We start from the raw sequence: 20,935 nt of genomic DNA on the forward strand, positions 1-20,935 counted from the left end.
GCAGATATCCAGAGGCCTATTAAAACTTTCCACTTCAATGAATCAAATACTTTAATCAATGTGGAAATGATGAGCTATTGACGTAAAAAAACGAATCCATGTCTAAAATAGGAATAAAAATAAAGGTCACCAATGTTAATGCAGTGATATCACAGTAAACACAGCCTGTCAGTGAGTTTGAATAAAATCCTTGTGTGAGCCATGTGCTTTATTCAGGTTTTGATATATTAGTGTCAATATGATTATATTTTTCTCTTGTTGCCCGGAGGCTGCGTTTAACCAAGTTATTCCCATTTCCATTCAGATGAATAGATACGACAGACATAATCATGAAACTGTCGCTGCCCCATCAGCAAGTTGGCAAAACTGAATTCAAAGGAAATTGGATGGGCACTTCAGGGAAATTGGGGCGGTACGGTGGCACAGTGGTTAGCACTGCTGCCTCACAGCGTCAGGGACCCGGGTTCGATTCCCAGCTTGGGTCACTGTCTGTGTGGAGTCTGCATATTCTCCCCGTGTCTGCATGGGTTTCCTCCGGTTTCCTTCCACACTCCAAAGATGTGTGGGTTAGGTGGATTGGCCATGCTAAATTGACCCTACTGTCAGAGGGATTAGCTAGGGTAAATGCATGGGGTTACAGGAATAGGGCCTGGGTGGGGTTGTGATTGGCACAGACTCGATGGGCCAAATGGCCTCCTTCTGCCCTGTAGGGATTCTATGATAAAATTGTACAAGATTACCAGACAAGTTTGAATTAGATAGACAAGGGTAAAACTGTTCTCATTAGCTGATAACACAACGACAAGGGGATGTGGAATTAAGGTTTTGGACAAGAGATGCAAGGGGAATGTGAGGAGGAATGATTTTTACGCAGCGAATGGTAATGAGCTAGAACTTGCTGCCCACGAGGGTAGCAGAAGCATTGATTTCAGAAGGAAATTGGAAGGACACTTAAAGGAAATGAAAGCGAGGGGGATAGAGCAGGGAAGTGGGGCTGACTGGATTGCTCCATGGAGGGCCAGCATGGACTTGAAGGGCCAAATGGCCTCTTTCTGTGCTGTAAAGGACCACGACTCTATGTTCCAGGTATCTACAGATCTGACTTGGGACAGAAGCTTATTTTGGGCGCTAATTGCCCAAGTGGGCCATGGGCTGGGTTCCACCTGGTATCTCACCCTTCACATGATGATGGCCATGTGGGAAGGAGGCTAATATGCTGCTGATGGCATGGTGCCGTTATGGTGCCCATGGTGCCGATTCACCCTCACCCTGCCTGCTTTCCCACTCGCCAGTGGCTGGTCAAATTCAGCCCGTTGATCTTTGCTGAGATTCAGGTGGGAGAATCTGTCCTGAATCACCCTGGGCAGGTATGGCCTCCCTGTGACAAGCCTCCTCTCCTTCGTCAATAGCTTGTTCTGCTCTGCAATCCCCACTGCTGTCACCTCACTGATAGGTCCACACATCTCCAGACCAGGATACGTGAGTTTTGTTTTGTTCATGGGGACGTGGGCATTGCTGGCTGGCCAGTATTTATTGCCCATCCCTAAGTCACCCTTTAACTGAGTGACTTGCTAGACCATTTCAGAGGGTAGTTGAGAGTCAACCACTTTGCTGTGGCTCTGGAGTCACATGTAGGCCAGACCAGGTAAGGACAGCAGATTTCCTTCCCTAAAGGGCATTAGTGAACCAGATTTGTTTTTTCCAACAATTGACAATGGTTGCATGGTCATCAATAGAACCATAGAACATTACAGCACAGAAACAGGCCTTTTGGCCCTTCTTGTCTGTGCCGAACCATTTTTCTGCCTAGTCCCACTGACCTGCACCTGGACCATATCCCTCCACACCCCTCTCATCCATGTACCTGTCCAAGTTTTTCTTAAATGTTAAAAGTGAGCCCGCATTCACCACTTCGTCTGGCAGCTCATTCCACACTCCCACCACTCTCTGTGTGAAGAAGCCCCCCCCTAGTATTCCCTTTAAACTTTTCCCCCTTCACCCTTAACCCATGCCCTCTGGTTTTTTTCTCCCCTAGCCTCAGTGGAAAAAGCCTGCTTGCATTCACTCTATCTATAATTTTATACCCCTCTATCAAATCTCCCCTCATTCTTCTACGCTCCAGGGAATAAAGTCCTAACCTATTCAACCTTTCTCTGTAACTCAGTTTCTCAAGTCCTGGCAACATCCTTGTAAACCTTCTCTGCACTCTTTCAAACTTATTAATATCCTTCTTGTAATTAGGTGACCAAAACTGCACACAATACTCTAAATTCAGCCTCACCAATGTCTTGTACAACCTCGTAAGGAGTCTAACAACACCAGATTAAAGTCCAACCCCTGAACTCCGTTGGACTTTAACCTGGTGTTATTAGACTCCTTACTGTGTTTACCCCAGTCCAACGCCGGCATCTCCACATCATTATACAACCTCACCATAACATTCCAACTCTTACACTCAATACTTTGATTTATAAAGGCCAATGTACCAAAAGCACTCTTTACGACCCTATCTACCTGTGACGCCACTTTTAGGGAATTATGTACCAGTATTCCCAGATCCCTCTGTTCTACTGCACTCTTCGGTGTCCTACCATTTACCTTGTATGTTCTACCTTGGTTTGTCTTTCCAAAGTGCAATACCTCACACTTGGCTGCATTAAACTCCATCTGCCATTTTTCAGCCCATTTTTCTAGCTGGTCCAAATCCCTCTGCAAGCTTTGAAAACCTTCCTCACTGTCCACTACACCTCCAATCTTTGTATCATCAGCAAATTTGCTGATCCAATTTACCACATTATCATCCATATCATTGGTATAGATGACAAACAACAATGAACCCAGCACTGATCCCTGTGGCACACCACTAGTCACAGGCCTCCACTCAGAGAAGCAATCCTCCACTCCCACTCTCTGGCTTCTTCAGTTGAGCCAATGTCTAATCCAATTTACTACCTCTCCATGTATACCCAGCGACTGAACCTTCCTAACTAACCTCCCAAGCGGGACCTTGTCAAAGGCCTTACTGAAGTCCATGTAGACAACATCCACTGCCTTCCCTTCATCCACTTTCCTGGTAACCTCTTTGAAAAACTCTAATAGATTGGTTAAACATGACCTACCACCCACAAAGTCATGTTGACTCTCCCTAATAAGTCACTGTCTATCCAAATATTTGTAGATCCTATCTCTTAGTACTCCTTCCAATAATTTACCTACTGCTGACGTCAAACTTACCGGCCTATAATTTCCCGCATTACTTTTTGAGCCTTTTTTAAACAACGGAACAACATGAGCTATCCTCCAATCATCCGACACCTCACCCGTGGATACCGACATTTTAAATATATCTGCCAGGGCCCCTGCAATTTCAACACTAGTCTCCTTCAAGGTCCGAGGGAATACCCTGTCCGGTCCTGGGGATTTATCTACTCTGATTTGCCTCAAGACAGCAAGCACCTCTTCTCCTTTAATCTGTATAGGTTCCATGACCTCCCTACTTGTTTGCCTTATTTCCATAGACTCCATGCCAGTTTCCTTAGTAAATACGGATGCAAAAAACCCATTTAATATCTCCCCCATTTCTTTTGGTTCCATACATAGCCGACCACTCTGAGCTTCAAGAGGACCAATTTTATCCCTTACTATCCTTTTGCTCTCAAACATTCTTAATTCCAGATATTTTTTATTGAACTCAAATTCCACCATCTGCCGTGGCGGGATTCGAACCCGGGTCCCCAGAACATTCGCTGAGTTTCTGGATCATTAGTTTAGCGATAATCCCACCAGGCCATCGCCTTCCCTCTTGTTGTCTTAATGGCCCAGAGAAATCTCTCTGCCTCAGTTGCCTCAGGAACAGTGTCGGATGCTGCAGAAGTGGGAATGCAGCCAAAGGAATTCTGCTGACTGTGACTGTGGAGACACACGGCAAATGATGAAACATTCCTCTGAGTGCCCCCTACCAGCAGAGCCAACCAGCCCTGAGGATCTTCAACTCCTGAGCCAGAAGCTGCGAGCAACAGTGACACGGGAGAGTATCGCAACGCCACAGGATGAAGATGCGCTCTCCTCACTCTCTCAGTTACACTGTATTCCGCGGGGAATGGCTGCACCCATTCCTAGGAGCCACTGGTTTGTGCAAAATCCTCCTTCAGCCGCTCCCCTGCCAATCCGTGTCGACATCTGTAACTTGAAACAACCAAGAAAAGCACCAAACACTTGTAGACCTGTAGCTACTGTCAGAAGAAATTTACCAACAAATAAGTTGATAATGCCTTTCCTTCCTGCTGCTGACCTTATGATGAACTGCGCAGGGATAGGAGAGGGTACCGTGAGGGTGGCACGATGGTTAGTACTGCTGCCTCACAGCGCCAGGGACCCGGGTTCGATTCCTGGCTTGGGTCACTGTCTGTGTGGAGTCTGCATGTTCTCCCCGTGTCTGCGTGGGTTTCCTCCGGGTGCTCCGGTTTCCTCCCACAGTCCAAAAGACGCGCTGGTTGGGTGCATTGGCCATGCGAAATTCTCCCTCAGTGTACCCGAACAGGTGCCGGAGTGTGGCAACTAGGGGATTTTCACAGTAACTTCATTACAGTGTTAATGTAAGCCTACTTGTGACACTAATAAATAAACTTTAAAACTTTAAACTTTGAAACGTTAGGGTGTTGGGTGGAGCATTGAGCTGCAAAATGGCACCCCCTGGCATCAGATTAGCATTGTTGACCAACGCCGTGGTTCACCTGCTCTGCACATTCCTGGTGGGCCTTCACTGTGTCTGCTAATGGCTGCCACAAGATGGCATCTGGCATGACTCGCCTCACAAGGGTGCGCGTGTGCCACGGATGCCATTCTGGAGCTCTGAGAACCCTTGGTGCACCCAAAATGTTCTAATTATAAGGATGTGATTGCATCAGAGGGGTTTCAGAGAAGATTCACAGAATGGAGCATTTAAGTTATAAAGAGAGGTTGGATAGGCTTGGGTTGTTTTCTCTGGAGCAGAGAAGACTGAGGGGCGACCTGATCGAGGTGTACAAGATTATGAGGGACATGGACAGAGGGACATCGAGGTGTACAAGATTATGAGGGTAAGGAGCAGCTGTTCCCCTTAGTTGAAGGGTCAGATACGAGGGGACATAGGTTCAAGGTGAGGGGCAGGAGGTTTAGGGGGGATGTGAGGAAAAACTTTTTACCCAGAGTGTGGTGAGGGTCTGGAATGCGCTGCCTGGGAGGGTGGTGGAGGATGCCTCACATCCTTTAAAAAGTACCTGGATGAGCACTTGGCACGCCATAACATTCAGGGCTATGGACCAAGTGCTGGCAAGTGGGATTAGGTGGGAGGTCAGGGGTTTCTTGTGTGTCGGTGCAGCCTCGATGGGCTGAAGGGCCTGTTCTGCGCTGTGTGATTCTATGATTCTATAAGGATTATAATGAGCTCAGTACATTCCCTTTGCCACTGTGGTCAGATGGTGGTGATATGTGCGACTTCTTGATGTCCTTGACTGTCCATTGCAAACGTATCTCTTGCCGCTGACGCTTTGGGCATTGCTAACTACAGGCGCCCTAACTGACTGGAAGCAGATGCGGAGAGAGTCAGAGATACAGAAATATATTCCAGCAAACACTTAAGGGCAACATCTAGCATATATTATAAAAGAATTGAAGTGAAGTAAGTTGGCTTGAAACTTTAATGGATTATGTTGCGTAGGCACTGACCTTATTAAAATGCTTATGTGCCAAGCTGCTTGCAGCTGGAGGTATAATTCACCCAGCCTCTACCCCCATATATCAAATTGTATGATGCAATCGGGCAAAATTATTACATCAAATGTTCAACAACTCTTAATAAAAACACAAACCTTTAATAAATCAAATGTTCTATTTTTAATAAATGGGACAGAGGCACAGTTCCTGGAAAAGCTGTTTGTGAACCCATTGTTTGGAGGCAGGCGAAAGGAAACGAGTCAGAGAAGTGGATGAGTTGTGCATTATTTCCATTGCAATGGCATATTGCACAAATAACACGGTGATGATTTCCAATTCAGCTTACGCCACTGTGGCATGGAATGTTCGTACTCAAATGAAATGGGAATTGGCAAACGCATTTCATAGAATCATAGAGCAGAAGAGGCCATTCGGCCCATTGGGTCTGCACCGACTGACAGAACATCTTACCCAGGACCTCTCCCCCACCCCATCCCTGTAACCCCACACATTTCATAGAATCAGAGAATCCCTACAGTGCAGAAGGAGGCCATTCAGTCCATCGAGCCTGCACCGACATCAATCCCACCCAGGTCCTATTCCCGTATCCCCACATGTTTCCCCTGCTAATCCCCCTGACACTAAGGGACAATTTATCATGGCCAATTAACCTAATCCACACATTTCCCATGGTTAATCCATCGAACATATACATCTTGGGACACTAAGGGGCTATTTAGCATGGCCAATCCATCTAACCAGTACATCTTTGGACTGTGGGAGGAAATCGGAGCACCCGGAGGAAACCCACGCACGGGGAGAATGTGCAAACTCCACACAGGCAGTGACCCGAGCCAGGAATTGCTAACCACTGTGCCGTCCATCTCCAAAGGGACCCTTTTTCAGACTGCCGCTACAGAAAACCACCCGCCTAATAATCGGGAAGCTGTTCCGTGGATGTACACTACATGTTGATGGAGTTCACTTCAGTTGGTCGGTAGGATTCTATCCAGCTCATTGACAAATTTCATCAAACATGGAGCTGGCTATTACTATGAAGGAGTAAGCAGTGTCTATGGCACAGCTGTACATTTAAAGTTTATTTATTAGTGTCACAGGTAGGCTTACATTCACACTGCAATGAAGTTACTGTGAAAATCCCCTAGTCGCCACACTCCAACGCCTGTTCGGGCACACTGAGGGAGAATTTAGCACGGCCAATGCACCTAATCCCTACAGTGCAGAAGGAGGCCATTTGGCCCCATCAAGCTGTACTGACAACAATCCCACCCAGGCCCTATCCCCATAACCCCACATATTTACCCTAGCAAATCCCCCTGACACTAAGGGGCAATTTAGCATAGCCAATCAACCTAACCCACACATCTTTGGAGTGTGGGAGGAAACCGGAGCACCCGGAGGAAACCCACACAGACACGGGGAGAATGTGCAAACTCCACACAAACAGCGACCCAAGCCGGGAATCGAACCCGCGTTCCTGGTGCTGTGAAGCAGCAGTGTTAACCACTGTCCATGTGCTATAACCATTCCAAGCACCACTCGACTACAGTATTCTTAAGTATTTTATTTATTCTAAGCCCGTTGGGACATCCTAAGATTGTGAGAGGCGCTATATAAATTCACGTCCTTTCCTTCTTTCATCAAATTCAATGCTGTCAGCGACTTCCCTTCTCCATAAATGTTAACACTGTCCTTTCATTTTAATGGGAAATGAGAAGCAGATGGGAGATAAACTGCATACAATCGGCTCCATAATTAGGCAAGATGGTTTTGATTGTAATCCTGTTCTTCAATATCCAAATCTAATTAAAGCAACATTCGCATTGTGGCACCTGTTATTGTCAAATGATGAACTTAATTACATTTAGAATAATTGATATCCCTCTGAAGGAAGTAAAATGTGTTTATTTTTGGTCATTTATTCTGAACAAGCTGACGTTGGCTTCACTAACTGTGGCACCACACAGTGCAACTAACTATTCTGAGGAAGTTTCAGGCCTTATAGAGATGTTGTGTGTTTTGCACGGTGGCACAGTGATTAGCACTGCTACCTCACAGCGCCGGGGACCTTGGTTCAATTCCCAGCTTGGGTCACGGTCTGTGTGGAGTTTGCACGTTCTCCCCGTGTCTGTGTGTCCTCCGGGTGCTCCGGTTTCCTCCCACATTCCAAAGATGTGCAGGTTAGGTGGATTGGCCGTGCTAAATTGCCCCTTAGTGTCAGGGGGGCTAGCTAGGGTAAATGCATGGGGTTGTGGGGATAGAGCCTGGGTGGGATTGTGGTCAGGGCAGACTCAATGGCCGAATGGTTTCCTTCTGCACTGTAGGGATTCTATGATTCTATAAATGAAGCCTGTTACTTAAAATAGTTCAGATCTCGCTTCTGGAGCTGTGAATAACTTTCCAACTCTACCCAGAACCTCGGCGCCCAGAGTCACAATCAGGGTCCGGTGACAGATTAGTCGTATGGGTGTTACAATTCGAAATCGTGGATGTGGAATGAGTGACTGTACCAGCTTTTAGAGTGGGCAATTTTGGATTAACATCAATTCCCTTGCAGTAAATCAAAGTCCATCTTAAAGAACAATATTGACGTGGTCTTAACTTCACTTTCTGATCAATATTTATCACAGAAAAGGAAAAATGCAAAGAAGACAAACAGAAAGAGGAAATACTGATCCAGAAAATCCAGAAATTAGTGGAGGAAAGGGATTTCCTGGTGGAAGATGCCGAGGTGGAGAGATTAAGGTAAAAGGTTGGATGCTGATGGGCGCCCTGTTTATTTATGACTTGTTTTCTAGCTGTTTGCTTCTGTCGCCTTCCTGGGGGCCCAGGTTCGAAACTTGTAAAGGAGAGAAAGGAGATTGGTCTTCTCAAATAACGTCATGCATTTAAATAGTTGATGAACATTGAGTAACGGGATCACTGACTCTATCCCAGGATATTGTTGCTCCACCCAAACTTGGCAAAAAGTCCAAAGTTGTGTAGGTTAGGTGGATTGGTCATGCTAAATTATCCCTTAGTGCCCCAAGATGTGAAGGCTAGATGGATTAGTGGGGTTATGGGCATAGGGCCTGGGTAAGATACTCTGTGGGAGAGTCGGTGTGGACTCGATGGGCTGAATGGCCTCTTTCTGCACTTTAGGGATTCTATGATTGGCTGAAGTATAAAGAAAGGTGCTACTTTGCCACGTGACACTTGTTATTCACATGTCGACAGCTCAGGCCACATGTTGTATCGTATCACTTTGGGGGTTTTATGATTTTAATTTTTATTAATCAAATATATATCGCTTCTGAAAATTGCTATCCAAAACAAATATTAGATTTTTTTCTAGACATGGTCTAGTAAGTACTTTATCCACAACTCATGTTAAATTGGTTTTAGGTTTTAAGTTTAAAGTTTATTTATTAGTGAAACAAGTAGGCTTACATTAACACTGCAATGAAGTTACCGTGAAAATCCCCTAGTCACCACACTCCGGCACCTGTTCAGGTACACTGAGGGAGAATTTAGCATGGCCAATCCACCTAACCAGCACACCTTTCGGACTGTGGGAGGAAACCGGAGCACCTGGAGGAAACCCAGTATGTTGTAAAATCTGAACACGTTGTTAGATTGTCCACTCTGCTGGGGAGGTATAAATAAAGTTAGTTAAATAGAGGCTGCCTGCTCTGAATCCACAGGGTGAGTTTATCTCCATGCCCTACACAACAGAAAGATATTCTAATAACTACCCGGTGTATAATAGAAAATCGGTGGCCATACTCCAGATTCTCCATCAATCATTTGGAATATGATAAAAATTTGCAAATGAGTTTATTCCTGTAGCTTTATTGACAATGGAAGCAGTGTTTCCTTTGGAGATGACTGGCATTGTGGGTAATTGGTGAGTTAAATTTCCTTCAATTTATTTCAATTCTCTTTCGTTAAAATTGAGAAGTCCAGTTGATTAGCTGACCCCCGGCGGGCTGGCCTTCCATTCCCCCGGCGGGCTGGCTTTCCGTTCCCCCGGCGGGCTGGCTTTCCGTTCCCCCGGTGGGCTGGCTTTCCGTTCCCCCGGTGGGCTGGCTTTCCGTTCCCCCTGCGGGCTGGCTTTCCGTTCCCCCCGGCGGGCTGGCTCTCCGTTCCCCCCGGCGGGCTGGCCTTCCGTTCCCCCAGCGGGCTGGCTTTCCGTTCCCCCCGGCAGGCTGGCTTTCCATTCCCCCGGCGGGCTGGCTTTCCGTTCCCCCGGCGGGCTGGCTTTCCATTCCCCCAGTGGGCTGGCTTTCCGTTCCCCCAGTGGGCTGGCTTTCTGTTCCCCCGGCGGGCTGGCTTTCCGTTCCCCCCGGCAGGCTGGCTTTCCATTCCCCCGGCGGGCTGGCTTTCCGTTCCCCCGGCGGGCTGGCTTTCCATTCCCCCAGTGGGCTGGCTTTCCGTTCCCCCAGTGGGCTGGCTTTCTGTTCCCCCAGCGGGCTGGCTTTCCGTTCCCCCGGCGGGCTGGCTTTCCATTCCCCCAGTGGGCTGGCTTTCCGTTCCCCCCGACGGGCTGGCTTTACGTTCTCCCCGGCGGGCTGGCCTTCCGTTCCCCCGGCGGGCTGGCTTTCCGTTCCCCCCGACAGGCTGGCTTTACGTTCTCCCGGCGGGCTGGCCTTCCGTTCCCCCGGCGGGCTGGCTTTCCGTTCCCCCGGCGGGCTGGCTTTCCGTTCCCCCCCGACGGGCTGGCTTTCCATTCCCCCAGTGGGCTGGCTTTCCGTTCCCCCCGGCAGGCTGGCTTTCCGTTCCCCCGGCGGGCTGGCTTTCCGTTCCCCCCCGACGGGCTGGCTTTCCGTTCCCCCGGCGGGCTGGCTTTCCGTTCCCCCCGACGGGCTGGCTTTCCATTCCCCCAGTGGGCTGGCTTTCCGTTCCCCCCGGCAGGCTGGCTTTCCGTTCCCCCGGCGGGCTGGCTTTCCGTTCCCCTCAGCGGGGCTGGCTCTCCATTCCCCAGTGGGCTGGCTTTCCATTCCCCCAGTGGGCTGGCTTTCCGTTCCCCCTGCGGGCTGGCTTTCCGTTCCCCCCGACGGGCTGGCTTTCCGTTCCCCCCGGCGGGCTGGCCTTCCGTTCCCCCGGCGGGCTGGCCTTCCGTTCCCCCGGCGGGCTGGCCTTCCGTTCTCCCGGTGGGCTGGCTTTCCGTTCCCCCCGGCGGGCTGACGTTCCGTTCCCCCCGGCGGGCTGGCCTTCCGTTCCCCCGGCGGGCTGGCCTTCCGTTCCCCCGGCGGGCTGGCTTTCCGTTCTCCCGGTGGGCTGGCTTTCCGTTCCCCCCGGCGGGCTGGCTTTCCGTTCCCCCCGGTGGGCTGGCTCTCCATCCCCCCCCCCCCTCCCCCCAGTGGGCTGGCTTTCCATTCCCCCAGCGGGCTGGCTTTCCGTTCCCCCAGTGGTGTGTTTGAAGATGGGGAGAGGGTTTGGAAAATGCAGCGACTGGCTGCAGTTCCAGCAGTGACCACCGCCTGGACTCGGCACTGCTGGGACCATAGCCAGCCAATCGGATTGGTGGGCATCTCTCCAAGGCAGGATGCCCTCCCCAGATGGGGGCAAAGTCTCATCCTGAGCCAATTAGTGCCCACCAGGTTAAAATGGCTATCGGGCAACGGCTTTACTGTGGGAGGATTACCGACCAACATTTTAGTCGGTGTGCCGGGGGAGCGGGGGCAAGGATCACTGAGTCCAGGAAACTCCAGCGCAGTGTTACAGACTGCAATGTTTCAGATTGTTACTCTAGAATGGGCTAAACCTCCCGGAGACTGGACACACAGCTGAGGGTGTGTGCAAAACCCTGGGGAAATCCTGACACACGGACATACATTGGAATTTCCCAGGAAATTAAAACCTGCCCTGCTTCCCGAGAGCATCTGTGAATTTCCCTGAAATGGAGGTGGATTTGGGGCGGAACTGCGAGACTGAGGTGGAAATGTTGGAAAGATTAAAACCTCGTCTAACACACCTGCACCCTAGTCAACCCCCATAATCCCTCAACCCTTCCCCATCCCCCGACTAACCCCTGACCACCTGACTAGTTATGATGTGGAGATGCCGGCGTTGGACTAGTCCACAGCGCAGACTGGACTAGCCCAACCCCACCCGCCTCCAAGCCAGACCTGATTACCTCCCGACCATGCGAATACCGACCAACCCCACTATCCTCCTGTTCTAACCCACAACAATCAAATTATCCCCCAGGCTACCCAGCCAACCCAAGCCAACAACCTCCCCAACACAACTAACCCCTTCGACCACCCATCTAACCCCCTAACCATCCAGCTACACCCCTGGATTACCCGAATATCTCTTTGACCACCCAACTACCCCTCCCAACCACCCCTACCGGACATGACAACCCTCCCATAACCCGCCTACCATCTATCTACACACTGTACCCAGCTTCCCACTTACCCATTGACACACTCAACCATTCATCAAGATTCAGACTGGGCCCTTAAACTTCCTTTATGGCAGCTGGTGCCATAAAAAGGGGGCATGTCCGGCCTTATCCTGAATCTACTCCGCTCCGACAGAGCTTCCTGATGGATAGCATAGAATCCCCACAGTGCTGAAAGAGGCCACCCAGCCCATCGAGTCTGCGCTGACTCTCCGAAAGAGCATCGCCCCAGGCTCTCCCGTCCACCCTCCCCCATAACTGCATCCAGAGTAATTTGCTTTTCTCCAGAGTAAGGGGAAGGTCTGAGATAGTGTACCCTGAACTGATAGCAAACACAAAGGGATTGTTTAGAAAAAGGTGCATTGAGAAATTAGAGATGAAAGTTAAAATGTAAATGATATACTTTGCTATGTTGGCAGCACGGTGGCACAGTGGTTAGCACTGCTGCCTCACAGCGCCAGGGACCTGGGTTCAATTCCCGGCTTGGGTCACTGTTTGTGTGGAGTCTGCACGTTCTTCCCGTATCTGCATGTCCTCCGGGTGCTCTGGTTTCCTCCCACAGTCCAAAGGTGTGCTAGTTAGGTGGATTGGACATGCTAAATTGCCCCTTAGTGTCAGGGGGGCTAGCTAGGGTAAATACATGGGGTTATGGGGATAGGGCCCAGGTGGGATTGTTGTCGGTGCAGGCTTGATGGGCTGAATGGCCTCCTTCTGCACTGCAGGATTTCTATGATTTCTATGACTACAACCTTCTAAAAGTGATTGGAGAGTTGTGAGAATGTTTTTTTTCCAATCTCAGAGTGCATGGTAACTGTTTTGGGTCTGAGGTATATAATTTAAACAGTGTTTGGTGAATTCTAAATTAATCTACAATCTATCAGCTTCTAGGAGTGTTAAAGATGGTGTTGTACTGAGATTGGTTGATGTTTTAACCTGCATTGAAATCACACTGTACCGAGCTGAGAAACTGCTGCAGGGTCCAATAAACCTTGTCCCAGTTCCTGTCACTGATATTCCACATCCTAATGAACAAAGCAATTCACCACAAGAGAAACAATAAAAACGTTAGTGTACATAACCTGTGCGAGGGATAAAAAACTGACTCACTCTTTACAGGGAAAGAGAAGAGGACAAAGAAATGGAAGAATTTCTCCAAACTAAGCTAAGACCACTGAAAAATGTAACTAAAGCACCTGCAGGTAAGTCAGGCCAAGTGTTCTACTTGTATTGATAAGAGTGAGAAACTTCAGGTATTTTCTATCAGTAGAGAAGAAGTACTGGGGAAACTTCCGGAAGTGAAGTCCAACAAATTCCAGGGATCTGATAGCCCCCCCGTCCTCAGGGATCTGATAGCTCCCATCCTCAGGGATCTGATAGCCCCCCCGTCCTCAGGGATCTGATAGCCCCCATCCCCAGGGATCTGATAGCCCCCATCCCCAGGGATCTGATAGCCCCCATCCCCAGGGATCTGATAGCCCCCATCCCCAGGGATCTGATAGCCCCCATCCCCAGGGATCTGATAGCCCCCATCCTCAGGGATCTGATAGCCCCCCCGTCCCCAGGGATCTGATAGCTCCCATCCTCAGGGATCTGATAGCCCCCATCCCCAGGGATCTGATAGCCCCCATCCCCAGGGATCTGATAGCCCCCATCCCCAGGGATCTGATAGCCCCCATCCCCAGGGATCTGATAGCCCCCATCCCCAGGGATCTGATAGCCCCCATCCTCAGGGATCTGATAGCCCCCATCCCCAGGGATCTGATAGCCCCCATCCCCAGGGATCTGATAGCCCCCATCCTCAGGGATCTGATAGCCCCCCCCCCCGTCCTCAGGTTCTAAGACAGGTGCCAAGATGCACAGATAATAATTTTTCAAAATCCTCTAAATTCCTGAACAGCCCAATCTAGCAAATGTAACATCGCTTTTCAGGAAAGGAAGAAGGAAAAAACCCAGGAATGACAGTCCAGTTATCCTGACATTATTCACCAGCTGGGGAAGTGGGCCGAGAAATGGCAAATGGAGTTCAAACCAGATAAGTGTGAGGTGTTGCATTTTGGAAAGTCAAATCAAGGTTGGACTTTCACAGTGAATGGTAGGACCTTAGGGAGTATCATGGAACAGAAGGACCTTGGAGTTCAGGTGCATGGTTCTTGAAAGGTGGAGTCACAGGTAGACAGGGCAGTGAAGAAGGCTTTTGGCATGCTGGCCTTCATCAGTCAGCGCATTGAGTATAGAAGTTGGGAAGTTATGTTCAGTTGTACAGGATGTTGGTGAGGCCGCACCCAGAGTATTGTGTTCAGTTTTGGTCGCCTTTGCTAGCGGAAAAATGTTATTAAACTGGAAAGAGTGCAGAAGAGATTTACAATGATGTTGCCAGGACTCAAGGGACTGATTTAAAGGGAGAAATTGGACAGGCCAGGACTTTCTTCTTTGGAGTGTAGGAGACTGAGGGGTGATCTTATAGAGGTGTATAAGATCATGAGAGGCATGGGTAGGGTGAATGCACCCAGGGTTGGGGAATCGAGAACTGGAGGGCATAGGTTTAGGTTAAGAGGGGAAAGAATTAATGGGAACCTGAGGAGCAACTTTTTTTACACAAAGGGTGGTGGAATGAGCTGCCGGGGGAAGTGGTTGAGGCAGGGGCATTGACAACAGTTATTATCTGACCGACAGATAAAAGGGTGGCACGGTGGCACAGTGGTTAGCACTGCTGCCTCACAGTGCCAGGACCTGGGTTCGATTCCCGGCTTGGGTCACTGTCTGTGTGGAGTTTGCATGTTCTCCCCATGTCTGTGTGGGTTTCCTCCGGGTGCTCTGGTTTCCTCCCACAGTCCAAAGATGTGCGGGTTAGGTGGATTGGCCATGCTAAATTGCCCCTTAGTGTCAGGGGGACGAACTAGGGTAAATGCATTGGGTTATGGGGATAAGGCCTGGGTGGGTTTGCGGTTGGTGCAGACACAATGGACCAAATGGCCTTCTTCTGTACTGTAGGGATTCTATGATTCTGTGAACATTTAAAAGGCATTTGGACAGATACATGGATTGGAAAGGTTTAGAGGGATATGGGCCAAATGCAAGCAAATTGGGTTAGCTTAGATGGTTTTGGTCAGCGTGGACCACTTTGGGCCAAAGGGCCTGTCTTCATGCCATAGATTCTATGATTCTATGATCAGGGAAAGTGCTGGATCCTATTATTAGGCAGTTTTAAGAAGGCACTTAGGGAATAATAGTACGTATAGACAAATTTAACACAGAGATCATATTTGATAGAAGTATTTGTAATCAGAAGGATAGGTAAAGGGGGACCAGTAGATGTACTCCCCCTCCTCCAGGCACTGTGCCCTAAGAGGGTGTTGGCCCATCATTGACTTCCATTGGATTGGTCCATGATTTTCCTTGGTAAAGCAGCGCTATGGTTCGCTGTTGCCTTCTGCAGTATGGCTGGTCAGGAATTTCTCCCGCTCTTACCGCCCGCCATCAGGCGCACTGAAAGGATTTGCAGCCTGATAATCAACCTGTTTGGCTGCGTTATGAATACACATTCCATGGCCATCGAGTCCCGAAGAGAGACTTGAACCAGGTGCATCTAACCCAGAGGTAGGAACTCTACCACTGCCCCACAGACCCCTTGAGTAGATAGATGGATTTCCTTGGATTTCCAAAAAAACATTCCCCAAGGTGTCACACAAATGGTTAATATGCAAGATAAGGGGATTGGGGGTAATAACATGGAGAGGGAATTGGTTAACAGACAGAAAGCAAAGACTAGGGATAAGTGTTGCATTTTGAAGATGGCAGACTGTAACCACTGGAGTGTCATATTTCACAGAATCCCTACAGTGCAGAAGAGGCCATTTGGCCCATCGAATCTGCACCAACTCTCCGACAGAGCATTTTACCCAAGCCCTATCCCCATAATCCCATGGCTAATCCATCTAACCTACACATCTTTCGGAGTGTGGGAGGAAACCGGAGCACTTGAAGGAAACCCACACAGACACGGGGAGAATGTGCAGACTCCGCACAGACAATGACCCAAGCCGGGAATTGAACCCAGGTCCCTGGCGCTGTGAGGCAGCAGTGCCAACCACTGTGCCTCCGTGTGGATCATTGCTGGGGCCTCAGCTATTTGCAATCTATATTAATGACCAAAAAGAAGAGATCGAGAGTAATGTACCAACGTTTGCTGTTGATATGAAATTAGATGGGAATTTGATTTGATTTATTATTGTCACATGTATTAACATACAGTGAAAAGTATTGTTTCTTGCGCGCTATACAGACAAAGCATACCGTTCATAGAGAAGGAACGGAGAGAGTGCAGAATGTGGTGTTACAGTCATAGCTAGGGTGCAGAGAAAGATCAACTTAATGCAAGGTAAGTCCATTCAAAAGTCTGACAGCAGCAGGGAAGAAGCTGTTCCTGAGTCGGTCGGTACGTGACCTCAGACTTTTGTATCTTTTTCATAAAGGAAGAAGGTGGAAGAGAGAATGTCCGGGGTGCGTGGGGTCCTTAATTATGCTGGCTGCTTTGCCGAGGCAGCGGGAAGTGTAGACAGAGTCAATGGATGGGAGGCTGGTTTGCGTGATGGATTGGGCTACATTCAGAATGTGAGCTGTGAAGAGGACACAGAGGATGTGGAGAGCTGTAGGCAGGTTAATTGAGGGGGCAGCACAGCGACAGCTGGAGCACAACGTGGTTATTCACTATGGCAATAAGAAGAGAAAAACAATGTTTTTTACAAGGCAGGATTTGTTATTACATCTTTGTGTTTGAAGAGATGTGGGTGTACTTACGCAGGGAACATGGAAAGTTAACATGCAGGTACATCAAGCAGTTAGGAAGACAAATGGCATGTTGGCCTTTATTGCAAAGGGACTGGAGTACAAGAGAGAGGAGGTTTTCCTATAACTGTAAAGTTTTAAAGTTTATTTATTATCGTCACAAGTCGGCTTACATTAACACTGCAATGTAGTCACTGTGAAAATCCCCTCGTCACCACACTCCGGCGCCTGTTCGGATACACTGAGGGAGAATTTAGCACGGCCAATGCACCTAACCAGCACGTCTTTTGGACTGTGGGAGGAAACCAGAGCATCCAGAGTAGAACATGCAAACTCAACACAGACAGTGACCAAAGCCGGGAATCGAACCCGGGTTCCTGGCGCTGTGAGGCAGCAGTGCTAACCACTGTGCCACTGTGCCGGTGCCGTGTAGAGGGATTTGGTGAGACCACACCTGGAGCATTGTGCAGTGGTTGGATCTCCCAATCTAGGGAAGGAGATACTTGCCTGGAGGTTCACTGGATTGGTTCCTGGGAAGAGAGGTTTGTCCTATGATGTGAGGCTGAGTAAATTGGGCCCATATTCTCTGGAGTTTGGAAGAATGAGAGGTGATCTCATTGAAACATACAAGAAGGGGCTTGATGGGCTGGATACCAAGAGGTTATTACCCCTGGCTGGGGATCTAGAACATGGGGGAGGTCAAGGAGGATAAGGGATCAATCATTTAAGACTGACTGTATAGAATCATGTACCCCGGAGGGTTGTGTATGCTCCATCATTAAATAGATTTTTGATCTCTCAGGGAATTCAGGGACATGGGGAGTAAGCAGGGAAGTGAGGTTAAGGTAAATCAGCTATGATCCTGTAGAATGGTGGAACAGCCCAAGGAGTTGAATGATCTATTTCTGTTCCTATCTCTTATGCTCTAAGCCCCGATTAACATTTTGATAGGGAAAACATCCAAAAATATGGAAGGAAAAGAAGTAGAAGGGGTGCAGAGGAGATTCACCAGGATGCAGCTTGGGATGGAAGTTATAAAGAGAGGTTGGATAGGCCTGGGTTGTTTTCTCTGGAGCAGAGAAGGCTGAGGGGTGACCTGATCGAGGTGATCAAGATTATGGGTGGATAGGGAGCAGCTGTTCCCCTTAGTTGAAGGGTCAGTTACGAGGGGACACAAATTAAAAGTGAGGGGTGGGAGGTATAGGGGGGATTTGAGGAAAGACTTTTTTACCCAGAGGGTGGTGAGGGTCTGGAATGCGCTGCCTGGGAGGGTGGTGGAGGCGGGATGCTTCACATCCTTTAAAAAGTACCTGGACGAGTACTTGGCACATCATAACATTCAAGGCTATGGGCCAAGTGCTGGCAAGTGGGATTAGGTGGGCAGATCAGGGCCTTTCATGCATCGGTGCAGACTCGATGGGCCGAAGGGCATCTTCTGCACTGTAGGATTCTGTGATTTAGTCTCTCAAGCCTGTTGCTGATCTAGACAAGGTCCAGTCTACACTGCCTTCAATCCCATCCAGCTATTTCATCTCCAGGGGAAAAGTTCTACCTATGCATTGCCTGATCTGCAAAGATAATCACGCAAATCTCTGGAATATTCTTTCATCTTCACATTTCAATCGTGGGTTGCTCGCCGCCAGATACAACGAACGGAACTTTCCGCCCCGCTGCCACTGCAAGTAAGGATGGAGAATTTGACGCTCAGCCAAGTTTCCATTCACTGCAGCGAGACCAGAGAATCCCACCGGTGTGAACAGCCAGAAAATTCCAGCACCTTCCAAACCCCGGCCTAACAGCATAAGAAACAGCCTCTCCCGAGGAAACATCGAAACTTGGTTTCATCGGTCAGAACATTGAATACAGGAGTTGGGATGTTTTGTTAAAGTTGTACAAGACATTGGTAAGGCCACGCTTGGAATACTGTGTGCAATTCTGGTCACCCTATTATAGAAAGGATATTATTAAACGAGAAAGAGTGCAGAAAAGATTTACTAGGATGCTACCGGGACTTGATGGATTGAGTTATAAGGAGAGGCTGGATAGACTGGGACTTTTTTCTCTGGAGCGTAGGAGGCTGAGGGGTGATCGTATAGAGGTCTATAAAATAATGAAGGGCACAGATCAGCTAGATAGTCAATAACTTTTCCCAAAGGTAGGGGAGTCTCAAACTAGAAGGCATAGGTTTAAGGTGAGAGGGGAGAGGCACAAAAGTGTCCAGAGGGGCAATATTTTCACACAGAGGGTGATGAGTGTCTGTAACAAGCTGCCAGAGGTAGTAGTAGAGGCGGGTACAATTTTGTCTTTTAAAAAGGATTTAGTCAGTTACATGGGTACGAAGGGTATAGACGGATATGGGCCAAATGCGGGCAATTGGGATTCGCTTAGGGGTTTTTTTAAAAAAAGGGCGACATGGACAAGTTGGGCCGAAGGGCCTGTTTCCATGCTGTAAACCTCTATGACTCTAAGAAACATAGAAACTAGGAGCAGAGCAGGAGGAGGCCATTCGGCCCTTCGAGCCTGCTCCACCAATCAATATGATCTATCTCAAAGCCATATTCCCGCCTTCCCCATGCCCTTTGATGTCATTAAAATCTAAAAAGAATTATCTATCGCTTCCTTTTTTTAATTCATTTGTGGGACATGGGCGTCGCTGACTGGCCAGCATTTATTGCCCATCCCTAGTTGCCCTTGGGGGGCAATTAAGAGTCAACCTCTGGCTCTGGAGTCACATGTAGGCCAGACTGAGTAAGAACGGCAGATTTCCTTCCCTAAAGGACATGAATGAACCAGGTGGGTTTTTCCGACAATCGACAATGGTTTCATGGTCATCAATAGATTCCTAATTCCAGATATTTTTTATTGAATTCAAATCCTACCATCTGCCGTGACGGGATTCGAACCCATGTCCCTAGAATATTAGCTGAGTTTCTGGATTAATAGTCTAGCGATAATATCGCTAGGCCATTGCCTCCCCTGTTGAATACATTCAGTGACTTGACCTCCACAGCCTTCTGTGGACGAGAATTCCACAGGTTCACTAACTACCCTTATAGTGCAGAAATCTTTCCTCGTCTTGTCCTAAATGATCCACCCCGTATCCTGAGACTGTGGCCCCTGGTTCTAGACGCCCCAGTCAGGAAAAACATCCTCCCTGCATCTAGTCTGTTCAGCCCTGCTAGAATATTATATGTTTAGGAGCGGCACGGTGGCACAGTGATTATCACTGCTGCCTCACAGCGCCAGGGACCTGGGTTCGATTCCCGGCTTGGGTCACTGTCTGTGTGGAGTTTGCACGTTCTCCCCGTGTCTGCGTGGGTTTCCTCCGAGTGCTCCAGTTTCCTCCCACAGTCCAAAGATGTCTGGGTTAGGTGGATTGGCCATTCTAAATTGCCCCTTAGTGTCAGGGGGACGAGCTATAGGGTAAATGCATGGGGATAGGGCCTGGGTGGGATTGTTGTCGGTGCAGATTCGAATGGCCTCCTTCTGCACTGTAAGATTCAATCAGATCTCCTGTCATCCTTCTAAACTCTAGTGAACATTTGCCTACTTGAGCCTGTCACCTCTAACTCTTTAAATGTCCAGTTCTATCAGCAAGAATTTACTGATCCAACTCATCATCGAAGGAATTGATCAAAGCAGTACTCGCCATTTTCTCAGGGAGTCTCTGAGTGCAGCGGCTGCTCTGACGGTCGGGGGAAAACCCTGTACATTCAACCTGTAAATGGAAAATGTTACAAACAAGCAGGACCTTGCATGGATTTAAGTCGGTCATTGCTTATATCAGGATTAAATCTGTTTTTAGCTAAGCCTATACTCATCGTCCAGATCACTGGTTTTTAAAGGCAAAATATTGTGGATGCTGGAATCTGAAACAAAGGCAGAAAATGCTGGAAAATCCCAGCAGTTCAGACAGCGACTGCGGAGAGAGGGTGATTTTTTTTTTCATTCATTCGTGGGACATGGGTGTCCCTTGCTGGGTCCAGCATTTATTGCCCATCCCTAGTTGCCCGAGGGCAGTTGAGAGTCAACCACATTGCTGTG

General features: G+C 48.7%; 1 protein-coding gene across 1 annotated transcript in view; it reads left to right on the forward strand.

Annotated features, from left to right (window-relative positions):
* mpv17l (MPV17 mitochondrial membrane protein like) overlaps positions 1-20,935 on the forward strand; it is a 116,041-nt gene that overhangs the window by 83,948 nt on the left and 11,158 nt on the right. Inside the window, exons 4-5 of the mRNA XM_078239853.1 lie at positions 8,346-8,460; positions 13,223-13,305. Of these exons, the coding sequence (XP_078095979.1) occupies positions 8,346-8,460; positions 13,223-13,305 (198 nt within the window). The remainder of the gene's footprint in view (positions 1-8,345; positions 8,461-13,222; positions 13,306-20,935) is intronic.

The sequence above is a fragment of the Mustelus asterias genome, chromosome 23 (assembly GCF_964213995.1).
Source record: "Mustelus asterias chromosome 23, sMusAst1.hap1.1, whole genome shotgun sequence".
NCBI lineage: Eukaryota > Metazoa > Chordata > Chondrichthyes > Carcharhiniformes > Triakidae > Mustelus > Mustelus asterias.